This window comes from Python bivittatus, unplaced genomic scaffold (assembly GCF_059951505.1).
Source record: "Python bivittatus isolate LINGU-HERP-01145 unplaced genomic scaffold, Pbiv_v1 ctg000030_np1212, whole genome shotgun sequence".
Classification (NCBI taxonomy): Eukaryota; Metazoa; Chordata; class Lepidosauria; order Squamata; family Pythonidae; genus Python; species Python bivittatus.
The window spans coordinates 1,556,550-1,578,951 of record NW_028277031.1 but is presented as its reverse complement, the minus strand read 5'-3'; the positions used below and the strand labels follow the sequence as shown (position 1 = coordinate 1,578,951).

Genomic DNA, 22,402 nt, shown 5'->3' with positions numbered 1-22,402 from the left:
CTGTGTAAATCTTGCTGGTTTTATTGCAGGCACAAGGATCAGAAATTCTGACTCTTAAGCATTTTTTAAATTCTTCCTGCAAGTCCAGTAAAAGGAATTTACTGCATTTACAGTTTCCAGTCATTTATTTTTATTTTACTTAGTTATTCATTTAATAGATTTATATTCTGCCGTTCTTCCGGGAGCTTCCGGGGTAGAATGTAGCCCGCCCTCCCCTGGTTTCTCCCCACATGTAACCCTGTGAGGTTGGCTGCACTCGGAGGCCACGGATGGCCCAAAGGCACCCCGTGAGCCTTGATGACTGAGGGTAGATGGGAACCCAGATTTTCTGGTCTTCAGCCAGCCTCAAGGGTGGCACATCTGGCCTGTCCTCAGCCATGAGAAAAGCAAACCCAGCAATGCTGTTCACCAAGACCCTCGTCAACTGCTGTGGACACTGGTGATGCCACAGGTGCCCCCGAAGAGATTTAAGCTGAGGGACATACATTCATTCACTAAACAAAAAGGAAGCTCCATGTTGCTTTAAAAGAAAGAGAAGATCTGGGTTTCATCCAGCTCCGTGGCTCTTGGACTTCCGTGACTGGGCCACTGCTGATCAGAGGAGCCCCCTCATTCAGAGCTCATGTGCCTGTCTGCTGATTAACTAAACATTTACTGATTGCTCAAAATCTGTCTCTCCTTGGCATTAGTTGGTCATGAGGAGCAATCCGGTGTGGAGTCTGAGTTGTAGTAAATAAAGAGTCATCCAACCTGATTCCCCACATCTGTCTAGTTGGCTGAAATCAGATTCCCCCAACTGGCACCCTCCAGCTGTGCTGCCCCCCCTTGTTTCCAAGCAGCCTTCTGGGAGTTGGACCCCAGCAGCTCTGTACGATGCCAAGCTGGGGAAGGCTGGCCAGAGGCAATGGCAATGGGGGGAGACTGGTGCACTGGGGGGAGCTCCCTCCAACAAGCGTCTCACTGGTCACCTTGGCAACGTCTCCCTTTCCTGGATCCCACTTTCTGCCCTCTCCAGCTGTTTTATGCCGTCTCTGTGGCCCTCCTGAAAGAGGCGCTCTTCCCTCTTGGCGCCTGAGTGGTCAAAGCCCCCAGCTGTCCGAAGGAGGACCCGCTGCTGCTTGCTCCGGCAGCAGACGCTTGCGCGTGAGCATCGCCCACCTCTCTGCCCCGAGCGCTTGAGGGGACGAGGCCTCTGAGCTCACCGTTCCGGGCCCTTCGCTGAAACCCTCTGCCCAGACCTGGCGCTGCAGAGGCACGGCAGCCAATTTATATTCCTACTTTATTCCCAGACAGACTTAATGCAGAAGCACTCTGTACATGCTCAAGGCCACCCTCTTGTTTTTAGACCTCTTCATATGCTGGCGCATTGGGAGACGATTTGCCCATCTTGACGCCTCCCAAGGTATGGACGTCAGCTCCCAGAATGCTCGTGTGGCTGGTCTGCCAAGGAATTCTGGGAGTCAAAGTCCCCCCGTCGGATAGAGGCGGCTGCCTCCCTCGTGTTCAAGAAAGGCTCAGGCGAAGCTTTCCGACTGGCGGTGCACCGACTGCCTCTCATAAAATGGCACCACTGCTTTCTCAGTCCGCTCTGGGGAATCTGCGCCCTGCGCTTCGGCCAGGCTGGCCACCAAATTTGGCAGAGGCCTCCGAAAGGAAACCTTGACCCTCAGCACCCCCCAAGAACAAGTAGCTTTCCCTCCTCGGCCGGCTGGAACGGCCCCCGCCCCTCCCTTCCCCTCCCGCCCCTCCCCGCCCCGTTGGGTCTGACTGCACTTTTGTCACACTTCTCACACGGCCCAGATCAAGTGGGGAGGGTGCCAGTATTCCCGGGAGATAAGGAACCGCTGCTCCGGGCAAAGGGGCCGGTCAGCCAGAGGAGCCGCGCTCTTCCAGGGCGAAGCGGTCGGGCAGCTGCAGCGCAGCCAGCAGGCAAGACGCTCGGGTGAGTCCCACAACAGCTGGGCCGGGGGAGGCCGGGGGGGGTCCAGGAGAAGGATGAGGATCCGGTCCGGAGAGGGACAGGAAAGCCCCACTCGCGCTCCCTTGATGGACCACAAATCCCTCCTGCGTCTCCTGTTTGGTTCCCAAAGACCTGAGGTAGCTAGGACGGAATCAGCCTTGCGACCAGTGAAAAATATTTTGGTCTCTGGGATGCCTTGAAAGTGTTAAAACGCTTTAAAACAGAGAACTGCAGGAAAGAATGTTTGAAAAGCAAGTTGCTCCTTCATTCCTTTCTTGGAATAATTTCTCATCAGGAGCTTTGTGGAAATGGATTTATTCCCCGGGCCCGATGATGAGCGGAGACGGAGGCCAGAGGGTGACCCTTAGGAATAGCTTTGAGGATGGGCTGGCCCCGAGCTCTTCCTTGGATAGAAAAGAGATTTTTCGTTTTTGTTTTAAAAACCCACACCTGACGAAATTCTAAGTCAGATCTTCGTTCCAAAGTTCATTTCTCATAATTGCTGAAGAATACTTTTCAAATTTTAAATGTCACATATAGATACTTTTTTGGGGAAATCCTAGGATGTGCCAAAGCCAATATTTTATTTTGATACGTGTGCAGATTTATATCCTGCCTTTTTAGGGCAAACTGGGCATGTTTTAAACAAGCACAAGTCCAGTTGTGTCTCTCGCTGGCAGCCGGGTTTCCTGCGAGGCTCCCCCGGGCAAAGGGGATCAGATTCTAGCCTGTGGGTCAAGAAACCAAGATTTGAAAGCAATCACTCATACACTCAGCAAGGGTGCCTCTTAAGACACTAGTCCTCACTGATTCAGGGAACCTACTGAGTCTCCCATCCCAGCGATCCCTTGGGCCTTCTCACCTTTCCTCAAGTGAGGAGAACAGAGAGTAGGGTGGGATTGGGACCCCAGGGAAACGCTGCTTTGCTTGCTCCTGGGAAGCAAACCCAGAAAGATCTGGGCCCAACGCTGCTCGGGCCCTTTCAGCCCAGCAGCTCCCCCCAACTCAGGCGAGGTGATAGGCTGCCCCGTGGAGCGGAGCCTTTGGGGCTCCATTTACAGCTCTAGTGTGGAGACATTATTGGACCAGAAAACAGAGAACAATGAAATAATTGCATGCAGAAAGTGGCCTTTGTACTTCGACACTAGTGGGGGGGGGTGTCTAGTAGTGCATATTTGAGTAGGGAGGGGAAAGGATTCCAGGAAGGGGTGCAAGTGGTGCAACATGGAGGTGGCTTTTCTGCCCTGGTCGGCAGGGGAGGGGTGTGTGGGGGTGGGGGGTGGGGTGGGGGGTGGGCCCCCCTCCGGCTTTGTCCTGCAGTCAGCTCTGTGCCTCTGCCCAGCACTGCTGTGGAGCTTCCAAAAGTGCTGGATTTCATCCAGGTGAATAGGAGTGGATGATGGGAGGCGGACTGGGGTAATCCTCTCAGCAATACTGTAGCCCCAGACTCATTTCAGGTTATATCCAAGAGGGTGAGGGTTAAATAAAACAGCAAGGTGATTTCCTGCGTTTCCCTTAGGCCCGTAAAGGCAACAGCAATGCTCTCAACCAGGGATCAGTTATTCTCTCCCACCCCCGCTGGCAAGCCCATTCTAAGCACCAGCGCATCGAACCAGCCCTCCCACAGCCGTCATTCGACAGCTGTGCTCACTCACCAGCTTCCCTGGATTCTCAGATTAACCCAGCCTTCTGGGTTCACGCAGCCGTGAACTGAACCCACGGGCTGGGTTCATGCAGCACCCTAGACTACAACGAGACAGGTCACTTTCTGGTTCGGTGTGCCATGCGAACCCAGCCCTCACACAGAGCCAGTGAGCTGTAGAGCAACCGTGAGGCTTTCTCCCGGGAAAAGTCTACATCTGCGGAGGCCTAAAAAGGCCTTCTGAAAATGTGCCTTTGGGTGACAACAGGAAACAAACCTGGGGCAGCACCAGGGTGAACTCAGCTGCCAGGCCCAATTTCAGAATTTCTCGGATGGCTGGTTGGTTCCGCCTTGGCCGGCTGCACTCAGAGAGAGCGAGGGAGGGATCGGTTGGCCCTTAGCCTGGCCAGCCAGGGTGGCTGCAGGGTTTGCAAGTGTGGGGTGCCTGGGGGGTTGATTTTCCTTCCTGTTGCCAGAGGTGGGTAAGAGACGGACAATGGGGTTGCAGCTCTGCCAAAGCCTCACCCTGCTCAGAACAGCCTGGCCTTGTGGGAATGACAAACAAACCAGATTTAAGGCTCCATTGTCACATACCAGGGTCAACCTCCGTCCACCTGACCGGGCTGGCAGGGAAGCGTTGGCACGCCAGGCATAATCTTTGTCTTCCAGAATCACCCAGCCATGTCAGATGTGGAATTTGGACGGATGTCTATGAAGGAGCCCGAGCTGGATGGCAAACGCAGCCCGGCCCAGCCCCACTGGTATGAGCGCTACCTGCAGCCTTGCATCGGGGAGCTGGTGGGCTCAGCGTTCTTCATCTTCATCGGCTGCGCTTCGGTCATTGAGAACTCGGAGGGCACGGGGAGGCTACAGCCAGCCTTGGCGCATGGATTGGCACTGGGGCTCACCATTGCCGTCTTGGGGAACATCAGGTGAAGGAAGGGGCAGCAGTGGGCTTTGGGGAGGGGGCGTGGTCCTGGTCAGGGTCAAGAAGGTCTTGGCAAAGCTTGAAGCTAGCAAGTTATCCATGAGGGAGAGATGGAGGAGGCTAGGGCACACAGCGGGAGGAGGGGTCAACTCAGACAGATCCATCCTCCAGATAATGCCTCCAGGGAAGGGAGGCAATGAGATCATCAGGAAGCAAAATCTAAGGGGGGGGGGGTCTGCAGGTGAGGCACATAAGCTGGAGGGACGGGAGTTCCAGGGACGAGAGTTCCTTGAACCTCTTCTGGCATTGCTCCTGCTGGCTCCACCTGTTAGAAGGATGAAGAGGAGACCTTTGCTCAGAAGCTACACTCAATTAAACTCTAGTTGTCCTAGACTGGAGTAAGCAGACTTCTGGCTGGTTACTGAATCTATCTTACTATCTTCAAGTAAAACTTGAAAATCCAACTGCTCCCCCAGCAAAGGAAAATTAACTTTTAACACTACTTTGATTTAAGCATCCTTTTTATAAAGAGTTGGCTCCCAGCAGGTGATCCATCCTTTCCATCCAGTGGGAGAGGTGCTTAATAAGGGCATTTCCTACTTGCGCATGACTAGTGTGCATTTTCTGTCAACAGAAATTGCTGGTAATTTTAACAACAATACCTAATGATAGGTATAAAGCTTTCAAGGGCTCAAAGGGCTTCATATAGATTATTCTAGATGTAACCCTCACAACAAGCTATTAAGTAAATCATCCCATATTGCAGATGAGTTGCCTGGGGCTGAGAGAAGGGGCAGCCTTGGGAGGGTCACCTGCCTAAGGCTATCTATCTGAATCTTCTTGGGCGCCAAAAGTCCTCAACCTGATGGCTCACGGATTAGCTAAATGGGAATGGGTTTCATGCAAAACCAACTCTTTGGCTCCCTTGCTCCTAGGAACGGGCACTTGGATGGGGACAAGTGGAAACTAACCCTCAGAGTGCCAGAGCAGCAGAGGCTCATCTCTCCACTTGTTCTTCCTGACTTCTGCTCTGTCCATGTCTAAGTCTGCACTGCAGCTGTCTGAATTGACCGGTCCGCAGCCTCAGTCTTCTTCTTCTGCATTTTTACACTCTGCATCACTCCTTTGGGCCCAGTTTTTAACAGAGCCCCTACCCTGGATATTTCTTGCTTTCAAGCATATTCTTAAAAGCCAGGGGTTTAGCTAGTTCAACCTGTGGCCATCTTTCGTCCATGATTTTAAGGCAATTTAAATAAGAAAGAACAACAGAGACATGCACAATAGCCAGCAAATAAATGTACAGTGGACATCACAGAGTGTAAAATAGTTTAGCCAGTGAAAAGGTTTTAAATGCTTGGCTACCTTTTTCACGAGGCTCTGTTTCAACGCTGGTGCCAGGCAGACTTGCTGGCGAGAGCCATTCCAATCTCGGAACCCCCCAGGACCCCCAGTCCAGGACCCCTGCTCGGGAAGTCCTGCTCTGCTGGGACAGAAAAGGTGACCTGTGGGGAGTGATATGGGCAGGAGATGGTCAGGTTAGAATGTTCCCAGTTTTATTTCAACAGGCTGAGGGAGCCCTCCTGTAAGAAGGAAGGGCGTGTGCCTATGGCCTGTCGCCTGGCCTCGCCACCCTGGCCAACTCGGATGGCAGCGTGTGACCCGTGGAGGATTTCCCACGCAAACCCCTCTGAAAAGAGCCAAGCTGCACTGTCAAGAGGGAATTCCTTCTTCAACCCCTTCCCCATTCTTCTCCACTCATTCTTGAGTTGGCAGAAAACGAGACCAACTTGAGATCGGCTGTCATTTGTTGATCCTCTTTCTGCTGCCCCAATGCCCAGTCATTGCTGGTCTCTAAGGGGTTGAATGGGCCACCAAGCCGACAGATCTTAGACATGGCGAGGCTGCCCTCGCAGGTGTCGGAACAGGACGACCTGCGCCTGTCCCGCTCCTGAACCGGAGGCCTGTTTACGCCCTGGGAAGGTGCACGTAGAAGTGCCAGGTGGGGAAAGGCCATTAATGGCAGAAGCAGAGCCCAGTGCATCCTATGGTGGAGTCTCACACCAGTCAGAAATGTGGACTTGGAGTTTCCACTGATTTTTCTTTCACTAAATGAAGCCAGAAGTGGCCTGAACAAAGGGAATAATTCCATGACAAGGCAGCTGAAGTTTTCTCCTCCAAATTTCTTGACTTTTGCTCCCTGCCAGCCGGCAATGATGTGATTTGACATCCTGTTTCTCCCAGGCAGTCCTCTGACCAAAGGTTTCTCTTTCCCTCTTTCTGCCTGCAGTGGAGGTCACTACAATCCTGCCGTTTCCCTGGGGGCATGGCTTGTTGGGGGGCTGAACATGATGATGGTCATTCCATACTGGATCTCCCAGCTGTGTGGAGGAATGATTGGGGCTGCCCTGGCTAAGGTATGGCCGAGGACTGGGATGGTGGGGGGAGGGGGAGAGCACTTTGGGTGGAGATGGGCAGCTTCCCACCAAGGATGGCGTCAGCCTTCCCAGGTAGACCAGACAGGAAACACGGCCAGATGAGCTAATCTACTTTATTGTAAGGCTGCATTAACGGAATCTTGCAAGTCTGAAAGTACTTCTCTCCCCCTGTCCCCTTTACAGCCCCAAAACCAGGGAGGGTCCTTCCTGAGCCTCTTGCCCTGCCCATATTCCTGCTGCTGGCTAAGCCACCTCTTATCTTATCCATGCAAAACCCCCTGAAAAGAACCAGAGTGAGCTAATATGGCCCACGTGGGCACGAAAGCGCACCTCTTGGTTGACGCTTGGGTTTTTAAAGTGCCCTTCATGCTGACCCTCTTTACTTACCCAACCAAATGCACTATGAAGGCTGGGAGGTGGGATGTCTGCCTTCCTGTCCTGCTCTGGTGTCTAGTCCTTCAGCCGGAAGCCCCTTGAGGCAGCAGTTCTGGATCCAGGCCTTCGTCTCTGCTCCAAACCTTCATAGGAGGAGGCGCATCTTTTCCGCTGGTTCCAGGATGGATTTAGGGTGCCTGAAACTACCAGCCTTCAATGTGAAGCCAAGAAGATATCCCACATCTTTGTCCAGTGGTAGAGCAGCCACTCGGTCTTAAGAACCTCAAATCCTCCTGGGCACCTGTGTGTGAGCCAGACTAGGCTTAAACGTCCACAGTTTCTTTGTTTGGGCAGAAGAGATGATGTGGGCCCAGCTGTTGTGCTTGGTTAATCTAGGTTCATCAGTTTGTGATCCGCCCTCTTTGACGTCTGTCTCAGGTGACGACGACGTGGGAGAGGTATGAAAATGCCACGGGAGCAGCCTTCACTGCTATTTCCGCAGACCATCAGCTCCCTGCTGCTGTGGTGGGGGAGATTGTGATGACCATGTTCCTGGTGCTGGCTGTCTGCATGGGTGCCATTAACGAGAAAACCAAGAGTCCACTGGCACCCTTCTGCATTGGCTTCACAGTAACGGTGGACATCCTGGCGGGGTGAGTTGACCAGAAAGCTGGCAAGTTCTGCCCAGTCCTAAGAAGAAGTTGTGTATGTGGGGGGGGGGGGGGACGGGACGGGACGGGACGGGGGGGCACACTGGCCTTTTCTTGTGGTTCCCATGTTCTTTCTACATGAATGCCAGTAACAGCAAGCCCTGCCTCTTAGTGTAGACATCCTCTGAAATTGTTCTTAAAAGGTGGAGCAGAAAGCCAGCATTGGAAAGATCCAGGAATGCTCCATGAAAGGCAAGATCTATCAAAATGCTTACTTCTGCCTGGTGCAACGCCCACTGTGGATTACTGCCTTGATGCCAGACTTATATGGTTTTCAGCCATGAGGTTTTGGCCACATGGTTTGAAAAAAAGGCAATCTGTTGCCCACAAAATTGGTTCCCATTAATTAACACTTAACAGCCCCCCCTCCACAAAACAGAAATGTTTGCCATATAAAATAGTCCCAGTTGTGAGCACGTGTGCAGATTCCAATGTTTGCTCACTTCCCTACATAAACAAAAAGACGCTCCTTCTGCTCTGAAAGCAGTCACTGAAAACACAGGCAGGTGCAGGGCTGTTTTCAAGGTAGGTGAACCTGTAATATTTTCACATCTCCGAATGCTGGTGTAAAAATACAGGCAGATGCAAGTGACAGCTTTGCACATGCTCAGAGTGTTTGGGCGAGGGAGACCGATGGCTGATCCTCAACCCTCTCCTGCAGGAGTCGAGCCGCTGTAGCGCCTCTGCTCCTTGAGGGATTAGCCCCTCTTCGCGTGTCTTTGCCTGACAGGATTAAGCCTGTGAAGAACACAAAGAGATAAAGCATGCCCTGGTGAGGTTGCCTGGGCATCGTATGAAGTCAAGGAATGCGGCCTGGATTTGGCAAGGGGCGGGAAGCAGCTTTGCCTTCATTATCCCCTGTAAATCCTCTGGTCAGCTCTCTTGTTCGGCAGCAGCCTCGGCCGAGGGCCTCCTGACCTGCTGGACAGCTCCGCTGCCTGGCTGGTGGACAGAGGGAGCCCAGGAGCAGCTCTTCCGGCCTGGCGCTCTTTGCTGCTAGGATCCAGGGCGCCCGTCTGGGCACTCGGGCCTTTCCTACCCCGAGACATTTAAAATCGGCATCTCTCCATCGCCACTGAGGTCTTGTCTGGATGGAGTTTCAAGCACGTTCCACCAGCAACTCAGGGAGAAGAACTCCCACACCTCATCAGTTTGATAAAATTGAGAAAAAGAGCCATGTATTGTCAGTATATGCTTAAGTTGCTGTTAAGCTGCTAATTAATTTTTCACAGCTGTTGCCTACTGATATTAGAAAGTGGGAGGGAGGAGTGCAACCTCCAAGGAGGGGTTCCCATCACTGGGTGGCCCTCCTCCTGAGGCTGACTCAGCTGACAGACACGGCCCCATTGCCAAGCAGCACCTTCCCCTACATGTCCCCCTCAGGGCATCCCCCAAATTGCTGGCTCCCCCCAGCAAAGCCCCCGAGAGGCCCAGAAGAATGTCTGTGCTCCTTCTTTCGTCTCCAGATGACGACTGCCCACCCACTGGCCTGGAGGGTTTCTATTTCTAGCCATCTAGCAAATAGGTCTCACACTGTAATGCTTGCTGCTGCTTGTCTAAAGGCAAATTGGAACCCTGGGTGCAGCAATGCGCACCCTTCAGAAGACCTGCTCTCCCTACTAGTTATTTCCCTGTCAGCTTGATGTGTACCAGTGAGACTTGAATGTGTCAGGCCAGCGGTCCAACATGAATTGGGCTTGTCTCGGTCAACATCCTGGGGCGGGGGCACGGTGGGTATTATGAATGGACTCTACACTCTGTGAGGAGAAAGGGGGGTGGGCAAAGAAGGCACCTCTAGGGTACTTTCTTTGCCCAGGGCTGAGAATCCCAAGGCTTTGAAGACATTACTCGGAGTGGCAGTTGAATTCTGACTTTTCACTGTCCATCTTTTTTCACTGTTCAGGGGAGCTGTTTCTGGAGCCTGCATGAATCCGGCCAGAGCATTTGGCCCTGCAGTGGTTGCCAACTACTGGGACTATCACTGGGTGTACTGGGTGGGCCCCATGGGGGCTGGACTTCTGGTTGGTGCATTGATAAGGTATGTGGCAGGTTTCCAAGGCCTTCCAGAAGGGCATGAGGGTGGGAGCCGTACAGATCTCGGACGGGGGGACCTCATTCCAGAGGGCAGGCGTGTTTCATGGGGCTGCCTGGCTGGGCTAGTTGGATCTGTGGCTTGATTCAGGAGCAGGACTCTGGCTGAACTGGGTCTGCCGGCAACTCTTCATCAACAACGGTCAGTAGGACTGCCCTGTCCAGAGGCAGGCTGTCTCAGTCGCTGGAGGATCCCTAGCTTGTGGAGAACGAGGGTGTGTGTGGCATGCAGGGAGTCCTGCGTGGCATGCAGGGAGTCCTGCAGGGAGTCCTGCATGCAGGGAGTCCTGCATTTGCAGTCCTGGACCTGGTGGGTCCAGGCCAGGCCAGGAAAGACCCCAGAGAAGCAAGCCCATGACGTCTTGGGCCATATCAGGAATGGACACCTTGAATCCCCGGGACTGCTTCCGTGTGGTCTCTGCAGCCCCTCCCAAAGTTTTTAATGTGACAGAAGGCAGAAATAGCGAAGGACATGGGAAGTAATCACATTAGCTTTCTATTAGTCTAATTGTAATTATTTTTACAAGTAACGTGTGCTTTTGTCTTGGCTGTGCCAACTTTTTAGAATCTGGCCCTTTGTGTGCCATTCAAAAGCCAGGTGCCCACGTTGGCCATGGGGACTTTGTCCTTGCATCCCCACATGGTAATGGATTGTATTCTTGGGCTTGGAGTCCGGAGAAAAACTGTAGAAGGCAAGATGTTTTAGCAGTCCTCCATGCTGGTATAAATCCAGAGGCCAGACTGTTTATCGATCATTTCATCACCATTTCATCATTTCCTCCCTTGTGCGTGTGAGATAGAGGACGGGGGAGACGTGTACAGCATGCTTAACTTTTTCTGGCTTCATACAATACATGGAATCATAAACTGACCAGACAGGCTAGGTTTGTGCAGGAGGCTTAGTCATAAACGATCTCTAACCAGAGTTAACGTGAACTAGGTTCAGCATGGAAAAAGACTGACTTTAGACATTGCATCAGGGGAAGAGATTTGGTTTCAGGCATTATGGTCTGAGTTATCTGGGCGACAGATTGTGGCACATCTTTTGCATCTCGTAAGGGCTGCTAAAAGCACGTCTGGCCAAAGCAGAGCGAGCTCGATTAGGAAGGTGTCAGACTGGAGGCAAAATCCTGGAGGAGCTTGAGAGTCTGGCTGAAACGGGGCCTTCCCAACCACTCAGCGAAAAATTAGGAAGAACACTGGCTCATAAAGCCACACCCTTCCCTGCCTATCCACCAATGGTCGGAGGGTGAAAAATGAACCAGATGAGCATAGATCTTTTGGAACAAGACAAATATAGGCATGGGAGAGACTGGACAATTCCAGGACTGGAACAGAGCGAAGAAAGGATATAATTTGCTCACAACTGAGGGAGGAGTTGTGCAGGATGTTAGAAATGTCCTCTCCTACTGAAAGAACCTGGCAAGCATCTGAGTCCAAACGTGGAGGAACACGTCAAGGCCAGCACTGTTCCGGGGGCCCAATATTGCCAGATGACTGAGACGACGTGGACTGGTTTCTTGAAGCAAGCTGCAGATCTTCCATAGTCGAACTGAGGGGGCTTTACTGATCCTGCCATCTGTAGGGAGACCACCTGCCAGGTGGTGTTCAGGAAATTCCTGACTGGTCTTGCTGGATGGGGGAAGGCCCAGGAGGATCAGCTGCTAATCGCCGGGGAGGACTTAGCTGGAGAAGTGGAACTTCTTGATTTTTAGGGAAATGGAGTAGAAGCTAATGGGAAAAGAAATTCCTAAAAAAGGAGGCACAATTGTAAGCAACTCCAGTGAGAGAAACAATAGGGGGAAAAACCAATGTGAAGATCTGGGAATCAAAAAGGATGCAAATAGGAAGTGGGAAAAGAGCAGTTCCTGAAGAAGAGGCCAGGCTTGTACTGGGGGTGGCAGGAAAGCTAAAGAAGGAGACCAGCTTGGCAAAAATGTTAAGAATAAGAGGTTAATGGGTAGAAAAGGAAAGGGAAAACTCCTTCACTTCAATTTTGGCTCGGTCTTGTGAAACAAGGGCTTTTTAAAAATGGGTGATCTCCTTAATAGGTTGTGAGGATATTAGAAACAGATCTTGATTTCAAGCAAAGCATTTGATGAAGGCCCCCGCGAGATTCTGGTCAGCAAGCTGGTTAAATCTGGGCTGGATGGCAGGGTGGGCCGTCGGCTGCATGAGCATCTCAAGGAGGTTCATCAGAAGTAGATCTCCGGAGGGACCCCGCGAGGTTCATTCCTGGGCTCTGCCTTGATCCGTGACTGAGATGGGGGGGGAGGGAAAAGGGGGTGGGGCAGCTGCTGCTACACCCCCGCCCCGTGTCACCCCACTTCCAGCAAACGCCGTTTGCAGGGGCGTGTACAGGGGTATGGTAAAAAAGCCGAGATGGCAGCGCACCTCAGAACAGGTGGGGCTTCGATTGCACCGTTGTGGACGCCATCTTGACTTTTCTGCCACAGGCTTCAGACCCCCTCAACCCTTTCGGAAGGCTGCTCAGTGTAGGACGAACGCGGGTCTAGGCTGCGAGACGCCCGGAGGCCGCGCTGCGGCGGCTTTCCGCCCCTCCCAAAGCGGGCCCTCCAGAGACGGGCCGGGCCCCCTCTACGCCCAGGCTGCCGGCTAGGCAGTTCCGGGGTCAGCTGCAACCCTGGCAACGGGGGGAGGTGGTACTCTTGGGCCTCGGCAAAAGACCCCCCCGGACAGTATCTACCCTTCGATAGGTGCACGTTGGGAGCTTTAAGCCGAAACGAAGCCGTACGGAGAAGCCCCCCCCGGAGAAAACGCAGGAAGGGAAAAGCGCGAACGGCGCCGCGGGCTCAGCCGCGCGCTCTCTCTCCCTCTCCAGGTTCCTGATCGGCGACACGAGGAGACGCTTCTTCCTCAAGTGAGGGCCCGAGAGGCTCCCGCCCGCCCCCGTCGCCCCCGCCCCGGGCTGCTTCCCGTCCTCCCCGGGAAGAGACTGGCAGAACCGGGCTCCGCCGAGCGCTGAGAGGGCGACGCGGCTCTGTCCTGCTTGCGGACATGGGAATCCCGGGCCCGCCCGAAATTGCTGAGAGACGACCCTTCAGGCCCAGCTGGGACGGCCTCTGGTTTCTTTCTTTCTTTCTTTCTTTCTTTCTCTTCATGGTGCACCAACCAAGGAAGGGCACAGGAACGGAGGCGCGCGCCCCGCAGACCCCCGCGTGACTCGGACGCGAACCGAGGGGAGCCGGTCTCGGAGGACGCTTCGGGCAAAGCGCCCTCGGACGCCACCGTGCGCTGCAAGGGCCGCGCACCCGGAGGCTCCGACAAGGCCGGCCTCAGGCGGCTGGGGCGCCTCCGGCGCAGGCCGGCCCCTCCGCTGCCCCCGCCGCGGAGCCCAGGCAGCCCCAAGCCGCGCCTCAGCTCTGCGTCTCCGCCGGCGGCGCCCGCGGGGCGACCTGCCGGCCACGCCGCCTCCCCTGCCCCCGCGCAGCGCCGCAGCCATCGGGGGTGGGGCACGGCCGAGGGCTGCCTCCGGCCGGTCCTGCTCGGGGCGGCCTTCTGGAAAAGGGCCCTTTGTGCCGTGCGGTGCCGTCCCTGGCCCTCGGGGGAACGCTGTGGCCCGGCGACGCCGGCCTCGGCTCCCCGGACACCTTGGCCCGGGCCCCGAGGCGCCCAGCCCGGCCCCCGCTCCCAGAGAGCAGCCAATGCGCCTCCCCGGGAGGAAGCCGAGCTCGCCGCCGCGCATCGACCCGCCGCCCGTGGAGCGGAGCTGCCCCCGCGCTGCTCCCAGCCCTCCCCGGGCTCGAGAGGCCGCCCCGGCGGTCCCCAGGCGACGCCGCAGCCCGGCGGTTGGCAGGAGGTGCCCCAACAGCTGGCCGGACGCGCGCCTTGCGGGGGCAGTCCCTCCCGGGCGCTTCCCGGGCGCCGCGGCTGCCCAACCACCCGGAGCCGGGCGCGGCCTCTCGCGCTCCGGCTTCCCTCGGTCTGGCGCGCCCGCCCCAAGGCCGACCTCCGCGCGCCCTTGGAGCCGCGCTGCGCGGCGGGGGCTTCGCGGGGCCGAGATCCCGCCCCGAGCTGGGCTGCGGCTGCGGCTGCGGCTGGCCCCCGCCGCGCCCGAGCCGCTTTGCCTGCGCGAGCCCGTGCGGAGCGCCCCGCGGAGGTCCTCCTGGCCGGCGGCGGAGGTCGGGCGGCGGCGCTGCCCTCGTCTCGCGGTGGCCGAGCGGGGGGAGGCGGCGCCGCCCGCGTAGCGCTCCGCTGCTTCGCCTCCCCGCCCTGCACGAAGGAGCTCTCGGCGCGCGCCTTCTGCCGTGCAGGGCCGGCCGCAGCTTCGGTGAGCGCCGTGCCCACGGTGGCCGCGGCCGCCGGGGGATTTCTCGGCCTCGCCGCCCGCTCGATGCAGAGGGCGCCTCGCCTCGCCTCGCCCCGCCCTTAACGGGGCTGCTCGTGCTGCTGTCCGTCCTTGCCCCTCCCGCCGACACGGAGCTAGTTGCTGCTCTGAAACACCTGCACGTGAAACTGGGGGTAGATCGTGGGGACGCGTCCCGTCCTTGCACGCCGGCGGAGGGGACCAGTCGCGTTGGGGTGATCGGTGGAGCCTCAAATGAGCTCCTGTGTGCAGCGGACGCGTGTCCTCATTTGCCATTCCTAGTGCTTGTCTGTTATGCAAGCACAGATTGCTTAACCATCGTTTGGTGAATTGCCCCTCCAGTGTTGTTTGCTTGGTTTGGGGTCAGAGTAGTGCCCCAGCTGTTGTTCAGACCTGCTGCCCTTTCTTCCCACTCCAAACTTTTCTCCTCCCAAGCAGATCTGAAGCTGTGCCCCCCTTCTTTGGGCTGTGTTAGCACAGCATGTAAACCATGAGCCTGGGTTCACAAACCACAGTGGTAAAGTGAAAACCAAGAAAACTACGCTGACGTAGTGAACCCAAACGCGATCTGCTTATTTTGGTGCATCCTACAGTAGGAACACAGCTGTGGGTGGTTGGTTAAGCACAGTTTGTGGTTTAGCATGTGTCAAAAGAGCTTCTCCGAGCAGCTGCAAGCCATCGGGGCTGTGGAAATTGCTGCCCTTTGGGATGTTGGGCCCCCCTGTCAAGATCTGCAAACCATCCCAAAGTTGGAAGCCAAGGGTTGCAATGGGAGCCCATTGTAGGGAGGCTGCAGATGTGCTGAAGCATTTCAGCACTCCCAGGCAGTGGATCACCGCGTTGGTGATGTATCTGGCAGCTGCCTGTCAGTTGCCAGCGCAGAAGAGCTCCTGCTTGCAAATGACTCCCTGAGCTAATGTTGCGTTTGGCCCCCCGCAGCTGGAAGATCTTACTGAGCTGTAGCTAACTGTTTGCTCTCCAAGCTTTTGCGATCAATCAAAAAGCATGCTCCCCCTCTCCAGACCCTTGGGGTCAACAAAAAGGGAAAAAAATCTTTTTAATGCAATAAAGAATAAGGTGACCCATATCTAAAACTTGCCCTTATCTGTAACAAGGCATATAACAACTTAACGGAAGTGTTGTTGAGTGGAGTGTGAGGCAATAAACTCTTATCTCTGCTGGCTGATAGAGACGTTTCTTTAATAATAAATTATTATTATTTAATAATAAGCCATGCTAGAATGTCAGTTGGGGGTGTTGATGGCTGCTGGTGAACAGCCACAGAAGAAAGCCTGCCTGGATGGGGTGGAGTCAGTGGGGCAGCAGCCTCTTGGAGCTGGAAGGAGTCAAGGAAGGAAGCAGAAATGGTGGGAAGGAGGGAGGGAGCGGGGGGGGGGCGCTTGTTATTTTGAATAAGCTGGGGGGACAGCGCTACTTTTAAGCAGCCTCTAAGGATGATGAGTGGGAAAAGAGGCTGACCCACTCAGCTTGTAATTTGTGTAAATAAATGCTCCCTTTTGTATGTTCTGGAAGTGCTCATCAAGAATTCTTCGCTGCTGAAAAGCATGAAGAATAACAGAAGAACTTATCTGCACAGAGTATTTGAATTGCTTTCTAAGGGTGTGCCATGACCGAGAGGTGTGCAAGGGAGTGCAAGGGAGGGCAAAGGCAGAAAGAAAGAAGAGAGCGTCCTTAGCAAGCTCATGGAGTTCATTGACACGTTCACACATTTTGCTGAGCTGTAATGGGAATGGGTCGTAGCACTGGGTTGCGTGAACTAAATCACAGTGGCTTGTGAAATAAGGTGGATGGCATTGTGCAGAAGCCACACCTAGCCAACTGTGGTTCACTAAACCATAATAAAACAAACGGTGGCTTAGTGCAATTGACTTATTGGTAAGATTTATTGACATACACCCCCCCCCCCCATCTCAAGGGCCTCGAGGCAATACACAGTCCCAGTTACGTTCTCTGTTAAAGAGGAGGAATGCTTTTCAAGCCCGGAGGGAGACACACACAGCTTTGGAATCACTGACTGTGCATAATATGCTGGGCTAAAAAGTTAACAAACCCTCTTCCCCCTCATACAGAACGTTGCCACTTTGTCCAAACTGGAAGCCATTGTCGCTTGGTGACTCCTGAAACTCAGACTTGCCCCAAAGGCTTGCTAAAATTTCAAATCCTTGCTTTGGGAAACGGAAAGAAGTGCAGCTTTTTCGAGATCAGACCGTCTGCAAGAGGCAGGGGCAAAAGGATGGCGCAGAGAGGTGTTCAGCTGAATGCGCTGTATGCATGAGTCTGTTGCACAGGTGAAGATGGTCCTTCGGCAGATCTGCTCCCAGGTGGTTTAAAGCTGCTCTTTGAATTGGGGTCGGAGGCCACCAATTCTGGTCCTCCCTAGACCAGAAGGTATGAAGCTGTCGGTGCTCCCACATCGTAACCCATCTCCTCAGTTGGGGCCCTAACTCTAAACCAGTGCTGTAGCGCTGGACGCATAACCGGTCCCCACATTTCTTGAGTCTTCTCCTTCCTTCGCTCACCGTTTGCTCACGGCAGCTGAGGGAGATCCCAGAGGGAGGAGCTTCACTTGAGGTTTTTTGGGTCTGCATCTTCAAAGGATTGCCATGGCAACCCATCTTGCCAGCATATTCCTACAGCATGTCCTCATTATTAGGAAGGGTTGTCCCATTTTCCGTCTGTGTGTCTCAGATGATTTTTGCTTTCTTAGAAGGAGCTCCAAATTAGAACTGCCCTGCCATGGCACAGAAACAAGGAAGGGGCGGGTTGCGTAACGGGTTCCACAGTTCACAAAAACAACAAATGTGTATCTGCAGCCTGGTCCCCCTGGGAGGCTAAAGCACTTGCCAATGCTCTTAAATGCTCTTGTCATGCTGCCCAAGCCATGGGTTTATCCATCAACCTGGAGAGGCAAAGAGCTGAAACTGCAAAATACTGCAGTTAAAAAGGAAATTTCCACAGGTACCTGAACAAATCAGGAAGAAAAGACACCTCTAACCCAAAAAAGAAAAGAAAGAGAACCAGACACACGTCAGATTCTTTAGCAGGCAGTCTCTTTCTAATAGGAATTGGTATTGCTGGGGCTGCTGGATCTAGAGCAGTGTTTCTCAACCCTGGCAACTTGAAGACGTGTGGACTTCAACTCCCAGAGTTCCCCAGCCAGCATGGGAGTTGAAGTCCACACGTCTTCAAGTTGCCAGGGTTGAGAAACACTGCTCTAGAGGTTTTCAACAGGTGACCTTGGCTCCATCAGCTTCGGGGAAGGGCAGCTCTACCTCAGGCAGAAAGACGCTCCAAAGGGGTGGATAAAAAGACAGGAAGGCCCCTCTTTGAGCGACGGGAACAGCAAAATGGCTGTGCTAACCTGCTTACCCCAAGTCGTGCGCTGGGTCTTCTCACTTGGGTATCTTGAGAGCCTTGGGTGAAGGCCGCCTGGATGTCTTAAGGGCCCCTTGGATGTGGCCATTGGCGACACTGGTTTCTGCTACAAAAGAGAGCGGAACATGCCTTTCAAGAGGAATCCTCTGCCATCCCCAAACTTCAGAAGAACTAGATCTGAAATCCCTTTATGGCTGAAATCTTGCTGAATAGAGAGATACCTGCCTGGCCCTAGACCTTGGATTGTCAGGCGATGAGTTAAGCTGAGCCCTGTAGGAGGCCCGGAATGACAAGGGTCACCGTGATAAGGCAGAGGCTGGGAGTGGTGGCTTAATCATTAGAGAGTGGTACCCAGCTGTGGATCCTCATCTTTTGGGCGGCTCTATGGGAGCTGGCTGCCACGTTGCGCACGACTCTCCAGCGCTGCCTTTACTTGCAACAATGCTCAAGGAAGTTACAAGGACTGCACGTGAAAGCCTGCTTCCTGCGCACCAGGGCACAGTTCTCGCAGCAGATTTCTGCCTTCCCTAGGGGAGGTTCTGGGGTCTCTCCCGAGGGAGAGAAGGCCTTTCGCTTGGTGAGTTGACTGAAAGCGCCAGGCCTTCCTGGCCGATGTAATCAGCCATGACTTAGTATGCTGGAAGTCTCCTGTGCAGCAGGATGGCAAGAACTCCCCTGGCAGGGCTGTGGGGAGAGCAGCAGGAAAGACCTTCCCATTTCCATTGTTGTTGTCAGAAAAGAGAAAGAAGACATTAGATGAGCAGGGCCTCCTTTGGGAAAAGTCCCTGGGGAAAAAAGGTCTCCCTGGAATTCATTTATGCTGGTGGTTGCAGCCAATTAGGAAAGGCTAAGGGTGCACATAATGAAGCACATGCCATTGAAGGGTGCACATCTGAAGTAAAGGGTAATGGCGTGCTTTCTGCTGCTTTCCCACTATTTAGAGGGACCAGACAAGGATGTCCACTCTCACCCTTGCTTTTTAAGGTCTGCGTGGAACCCTCGGCTTGCACTATTAGCGGTTGTTTTGACGGAGTTTCTGGCCACCGCGGGAGGTGGGAGTTAATGGGGGTTTTATTCTGTAAGCCGCCCAGAGTCGCTGTGTGTGAGTTGGGCAGCCACAGCAATTTGTTCAATCAATCAATCAATCAATCAATCAATCAATCAATCAATCAATCAGTAAATATTAGACTACGTAGGAAGATCTACCGAGTAGCACATAATTCAGTTAAACACAAACTGGCTTTATTTGCAGATGATATTCTTTTGTTTATTTCTAAACCTCACTCCACTATTCCAGTGTTGATGCAAATGACAGATGCCTTTCATAGAATAGCAGGATGCTCTGTTAACTGGTCCAAATTGGAATTGATGCCAGTAGGTGAAAATTTGGCTACCCATCCATTTCAGGAATATCAATTCCGTATTTGTACCGAATCCATTAAATATTTAGGTATGTGTGTACCAAAAGATATAACTCAATTAGTAACGTGTAATATAAATATAATATAGAGAGAGGTTTCTTCAGATATTGATAGATGGGGGTCATTAAACCTCACCCTTTGGGGGAAGGTGAATGCTCTCAAAATGAATATTATTCCCAAATTAATTTATATTCTGAGAGGAATTCCAGTTCATATATCTGGAAAATATTTTCAGAAAATAAATTCTTTGTTTAGGAAAAAATTTGGGGTTCTTCGATTCTGAGAATAAACCCTGCAGAAAATGCAATTACCAATGAATGAGGGAGGATTCGGTTTTCTGAATCTGGAGCTATATCATCACACTTACCTATTGTCAAGTATTAAATACTGGAAACCAACAACTGGTGTTAATTCCCCAATTTGGGCAACTTTGGAATATACATATATAGCACCCTTGGTTGGATGGACAGTATTAGGATCTAAATACACCAGAACTCCAGTATCTCTGGAACCTATAACATCAGAAAGCTATGGAAGGGAATGTCAAATAAAAAAAGATTCGACCTCTTTTCTCATGCCAAACTGACTTTATGGGGAAATCCAACTTCAAAAATTGGGAAAAAGATGGTGATATAGAAAAATTGGATGCAAGCAGGGATATTGACTTTGGACCAACTGATAGACAATAAAGATGGATTTTTAACATACTCTGTGTTAAGAGATAAATATTAACTATCAGATGTAACCCAATGGCAATATGTACAGTTGCAACATTTGTTAATATCATTGTTTGGACCAGCAGCATTTTCAGCTTCTGAGATACCTGAAATACTAGAACAACTTGTTAAATCCTTTAAAACTAAAAAAACCTACTATTAGATATCTACTACTAGATATTTGGTATCAATAAATCATAAATAATATATAAAAATAATATATAATAAATAATAAATGCAGATGTTAGGAAATGAGTGGAATAAAGAATTAGAGGTTCCTATATTGCCTAGAAATTGGGAGAGAGTCTTAACTTCTGTAGCAAGAATGTCAGTGGACCTTAAACTACAACTTATACAACAAAAAATAATATTTAGAATGTATTGGACTCCATTGCATTTGTATAGAAAAGGACTAAGACAGCATTTTGTTGGAGATGTAATAAGGATAATGATTCTTTAAAAAACATGTTTTTACAATGCCCTATACTTACTAAGTTTTGGGAGAAAGTAGTGGACTATATAAATATGACTGTGCAACAAAAGCTAAAATTTTCAGAGGATAATATTCTTTTGAACTATATACCTAGTACGTGGAATTTGACATCTGGACAACGTAAATGGATTCTCCGTGCCCTTCCTATGGCCAAAAGACCGATATTGCAGCATTGGAGAGATAAATGTCTGGCCCCGTTCACTGAGCGGATTGAAAACCTGATTACATTTTCCACCTGTGAGCGGATTGCCTATAGACACAGACTTTGTATGGACAAGTATAATGAAATATGGGGCTCATTTATGCAAAATCCAGTAGGTTAAAAAGAATGATAGCTATATAACTGCATTAGAAGTTAATATATACACACTTGAATATCATTTACTAGATAAGTATGTATAGAAGTGTAACTGTTTACATACAGTTTTACTTTTTAACTTTTTTCCTTTTTTCTGTCATGTTTTTTCACTTTTTTAAAGCCCTTTTTATCCGTTGTTCTTTTTCTTTGAGAATGTATGTATTTGCATTATAATTATCGCTGTGTTTTGTTCCTTTTCTTTTCTTTTCCTGTTATTAGCTTAAAAGCAGTACAAAAATAATGCAAAAAATGAAGCGCACGCTTTGCACCTGCCCCGAGCTCTGCAGCCCAGTTCCGTTGCTAGGAGCAGACGCGCCTTCAGAGCCTGGGAGGCTGCCTGGGTGGAGAGTGCAGACTCTTTGGCCGGAGAGAAGCCTCGAGAGCGGCTGAGGGCCTGGCTCCCTCGGAGGCTGTGGACGTGCCTCCCATGTATTCACTTGGCCAGGACTACAGCAACGCCTGCTGCTGCGTGTGGCCGAGAAAAGCCCGGGGAAGGGCCGGAATCTGTCTTTGGGGAGGAAGAATCTGGACGCGCTGACCACCCGGGGCAGGGGGGCTCTGACCCTTCTTTCGCTGCCCACTTCTCTACTTCAAATGCCCACCCACCCCCCATTTACCACTGGAGGTCTCTTTCGCACCTCGATGGGTAACAGGCAGACCTCAAAGCCGCTGAAAGGGAGGGGAGATAACCAGGGGCTCCCAGGCAGGGTGCACAAGCTGCTCTGGAAGGTAAGCTAGCAGAGACATGTGCTGGGCACCCTGGCAGGGTTTGCACACTGTCCTGAGCAAACTTGAGCTTATGCGATAAACCACAATTGGCTGACTTTTTCAACACAAGAAGTCACACGTCATGGTTTGCAAGCCACCATGATCGAGTTCACATCACACACGATAAAGCAGAGCCAAAGAAATCATGTGGCAGCCTTAGCGCACCGTGCAAACCCAGTCGTGGGACGCTTAGATTACTGATTCCGAAGGAGGAAAACGGACCACGTTCACGTGTGCTGCTTAAGTTGCCTTGGAGCTTCAAGGCCCCTAACCTGGGCAGGGAGCAGAAATTTACCCGAGCCTGGGAATTTTGATGGCTTTCACCCGCTCTAAATTAATGCCAGGCCGAAACATTTTCTTCCATGTTTTTCTCAGCATTTTCATTCAATTCAGTTTAGTGAAAGGATTTACTTCAGAAATTCCCACAGATAAAATTGTGGGTCTCTTCTTCCTTTTTAGGGTTAAAATCTCATGTCCAAAAAGTTTTTGCCCACCGTGGATGCAACTGATATTGGGCGCGATATTTGTATTGTGATTGGGTACGTAAATCCACAGAGGTAACTGTCAATCGTTCTTGACCCATTTGGTGGGGAAAAAGGGGTGAAACAGGCAAAATAAGTGGATGTGATTGACTGGTGCATGAAACTCACTGGTGAACGAAAGGAGTAAGAGTCAAATGGGGCATTCTTGCGCTATTTAACAACGAGGTGAGCAAGATGCGTATATGCACACATGGTAGCCTGTTCCGTGTCCTGTAATCTGACTTCTCAAATTTCTCAAGG

The 22,402-nt window shown here is 52.1% G+C and overlaps 2 protein-coding genes across 2 annotated transcripts; both read left to right on the top strand.

Moving 5' to 3' along the window:
• Positions 1-1,792: 1,792 nt before the first annotated feature.
• AQP8 (aquaporin 8) lies at positions 1,793-13,359 on the top strand. The gene is made up of 6 exons (XM_007437845.4): positions 1,793-1,942; positions 4,272-4,534; positions 6,818-6,944; positions 7,779-7,993; positions 9,954-10,088; positions 12,984-13,359. Exons 2-6 carry the CDS (start codon positions 4,284-4,286, stop codon positions 13,024-13,026), a joined length of 771 nt encoding a protein of 256 aa, XP_007437907.2. The 5' UTR covers positions 1,793-1,942; positions 4,272-4,283; the 3' UTR covers positions 13,027-13,359.
• On the top strand, positions 13,325-15,649 carry LOC148216951 (uncharacterized; the record flags this gene model as incomplete). The annotated part of the gene is made up of 1 exon (XM_088151732.1): positions 13,325-15,649. A coding segment is annotated over one exon (1,473 nt), but the record flags the coding sequence as incomplete, so codon positions are not given.
• Positions 15,650-22,402: the final 6,753 nt, after the last annotated feature.

Bases quoted from the DNA above. Each gene is read 5' to 3' on its own strand.
- AQP8 (XM_007437845.4), top strand. From the start codon at position 4,284: ATGTCAGATGTGGAATTTGGACGGATGTCTATGAAGGAGCCCGAGCTG. The intron at 7,994-9,953 runs GTGAGTTGACCA...TTCACTGTTCAG, and splicing joins ACGGTGGACATCCTGGCGGG to GGGAGCTGTTTCTGGAGCCT. The intron at 10,089-12,983 runs GTATGTGGCAGG...CTCCCTCTCCAG, and splicing joins CTGGTTGGTGCATTGATAAG to GTTCCTGATCGGCGACACGA.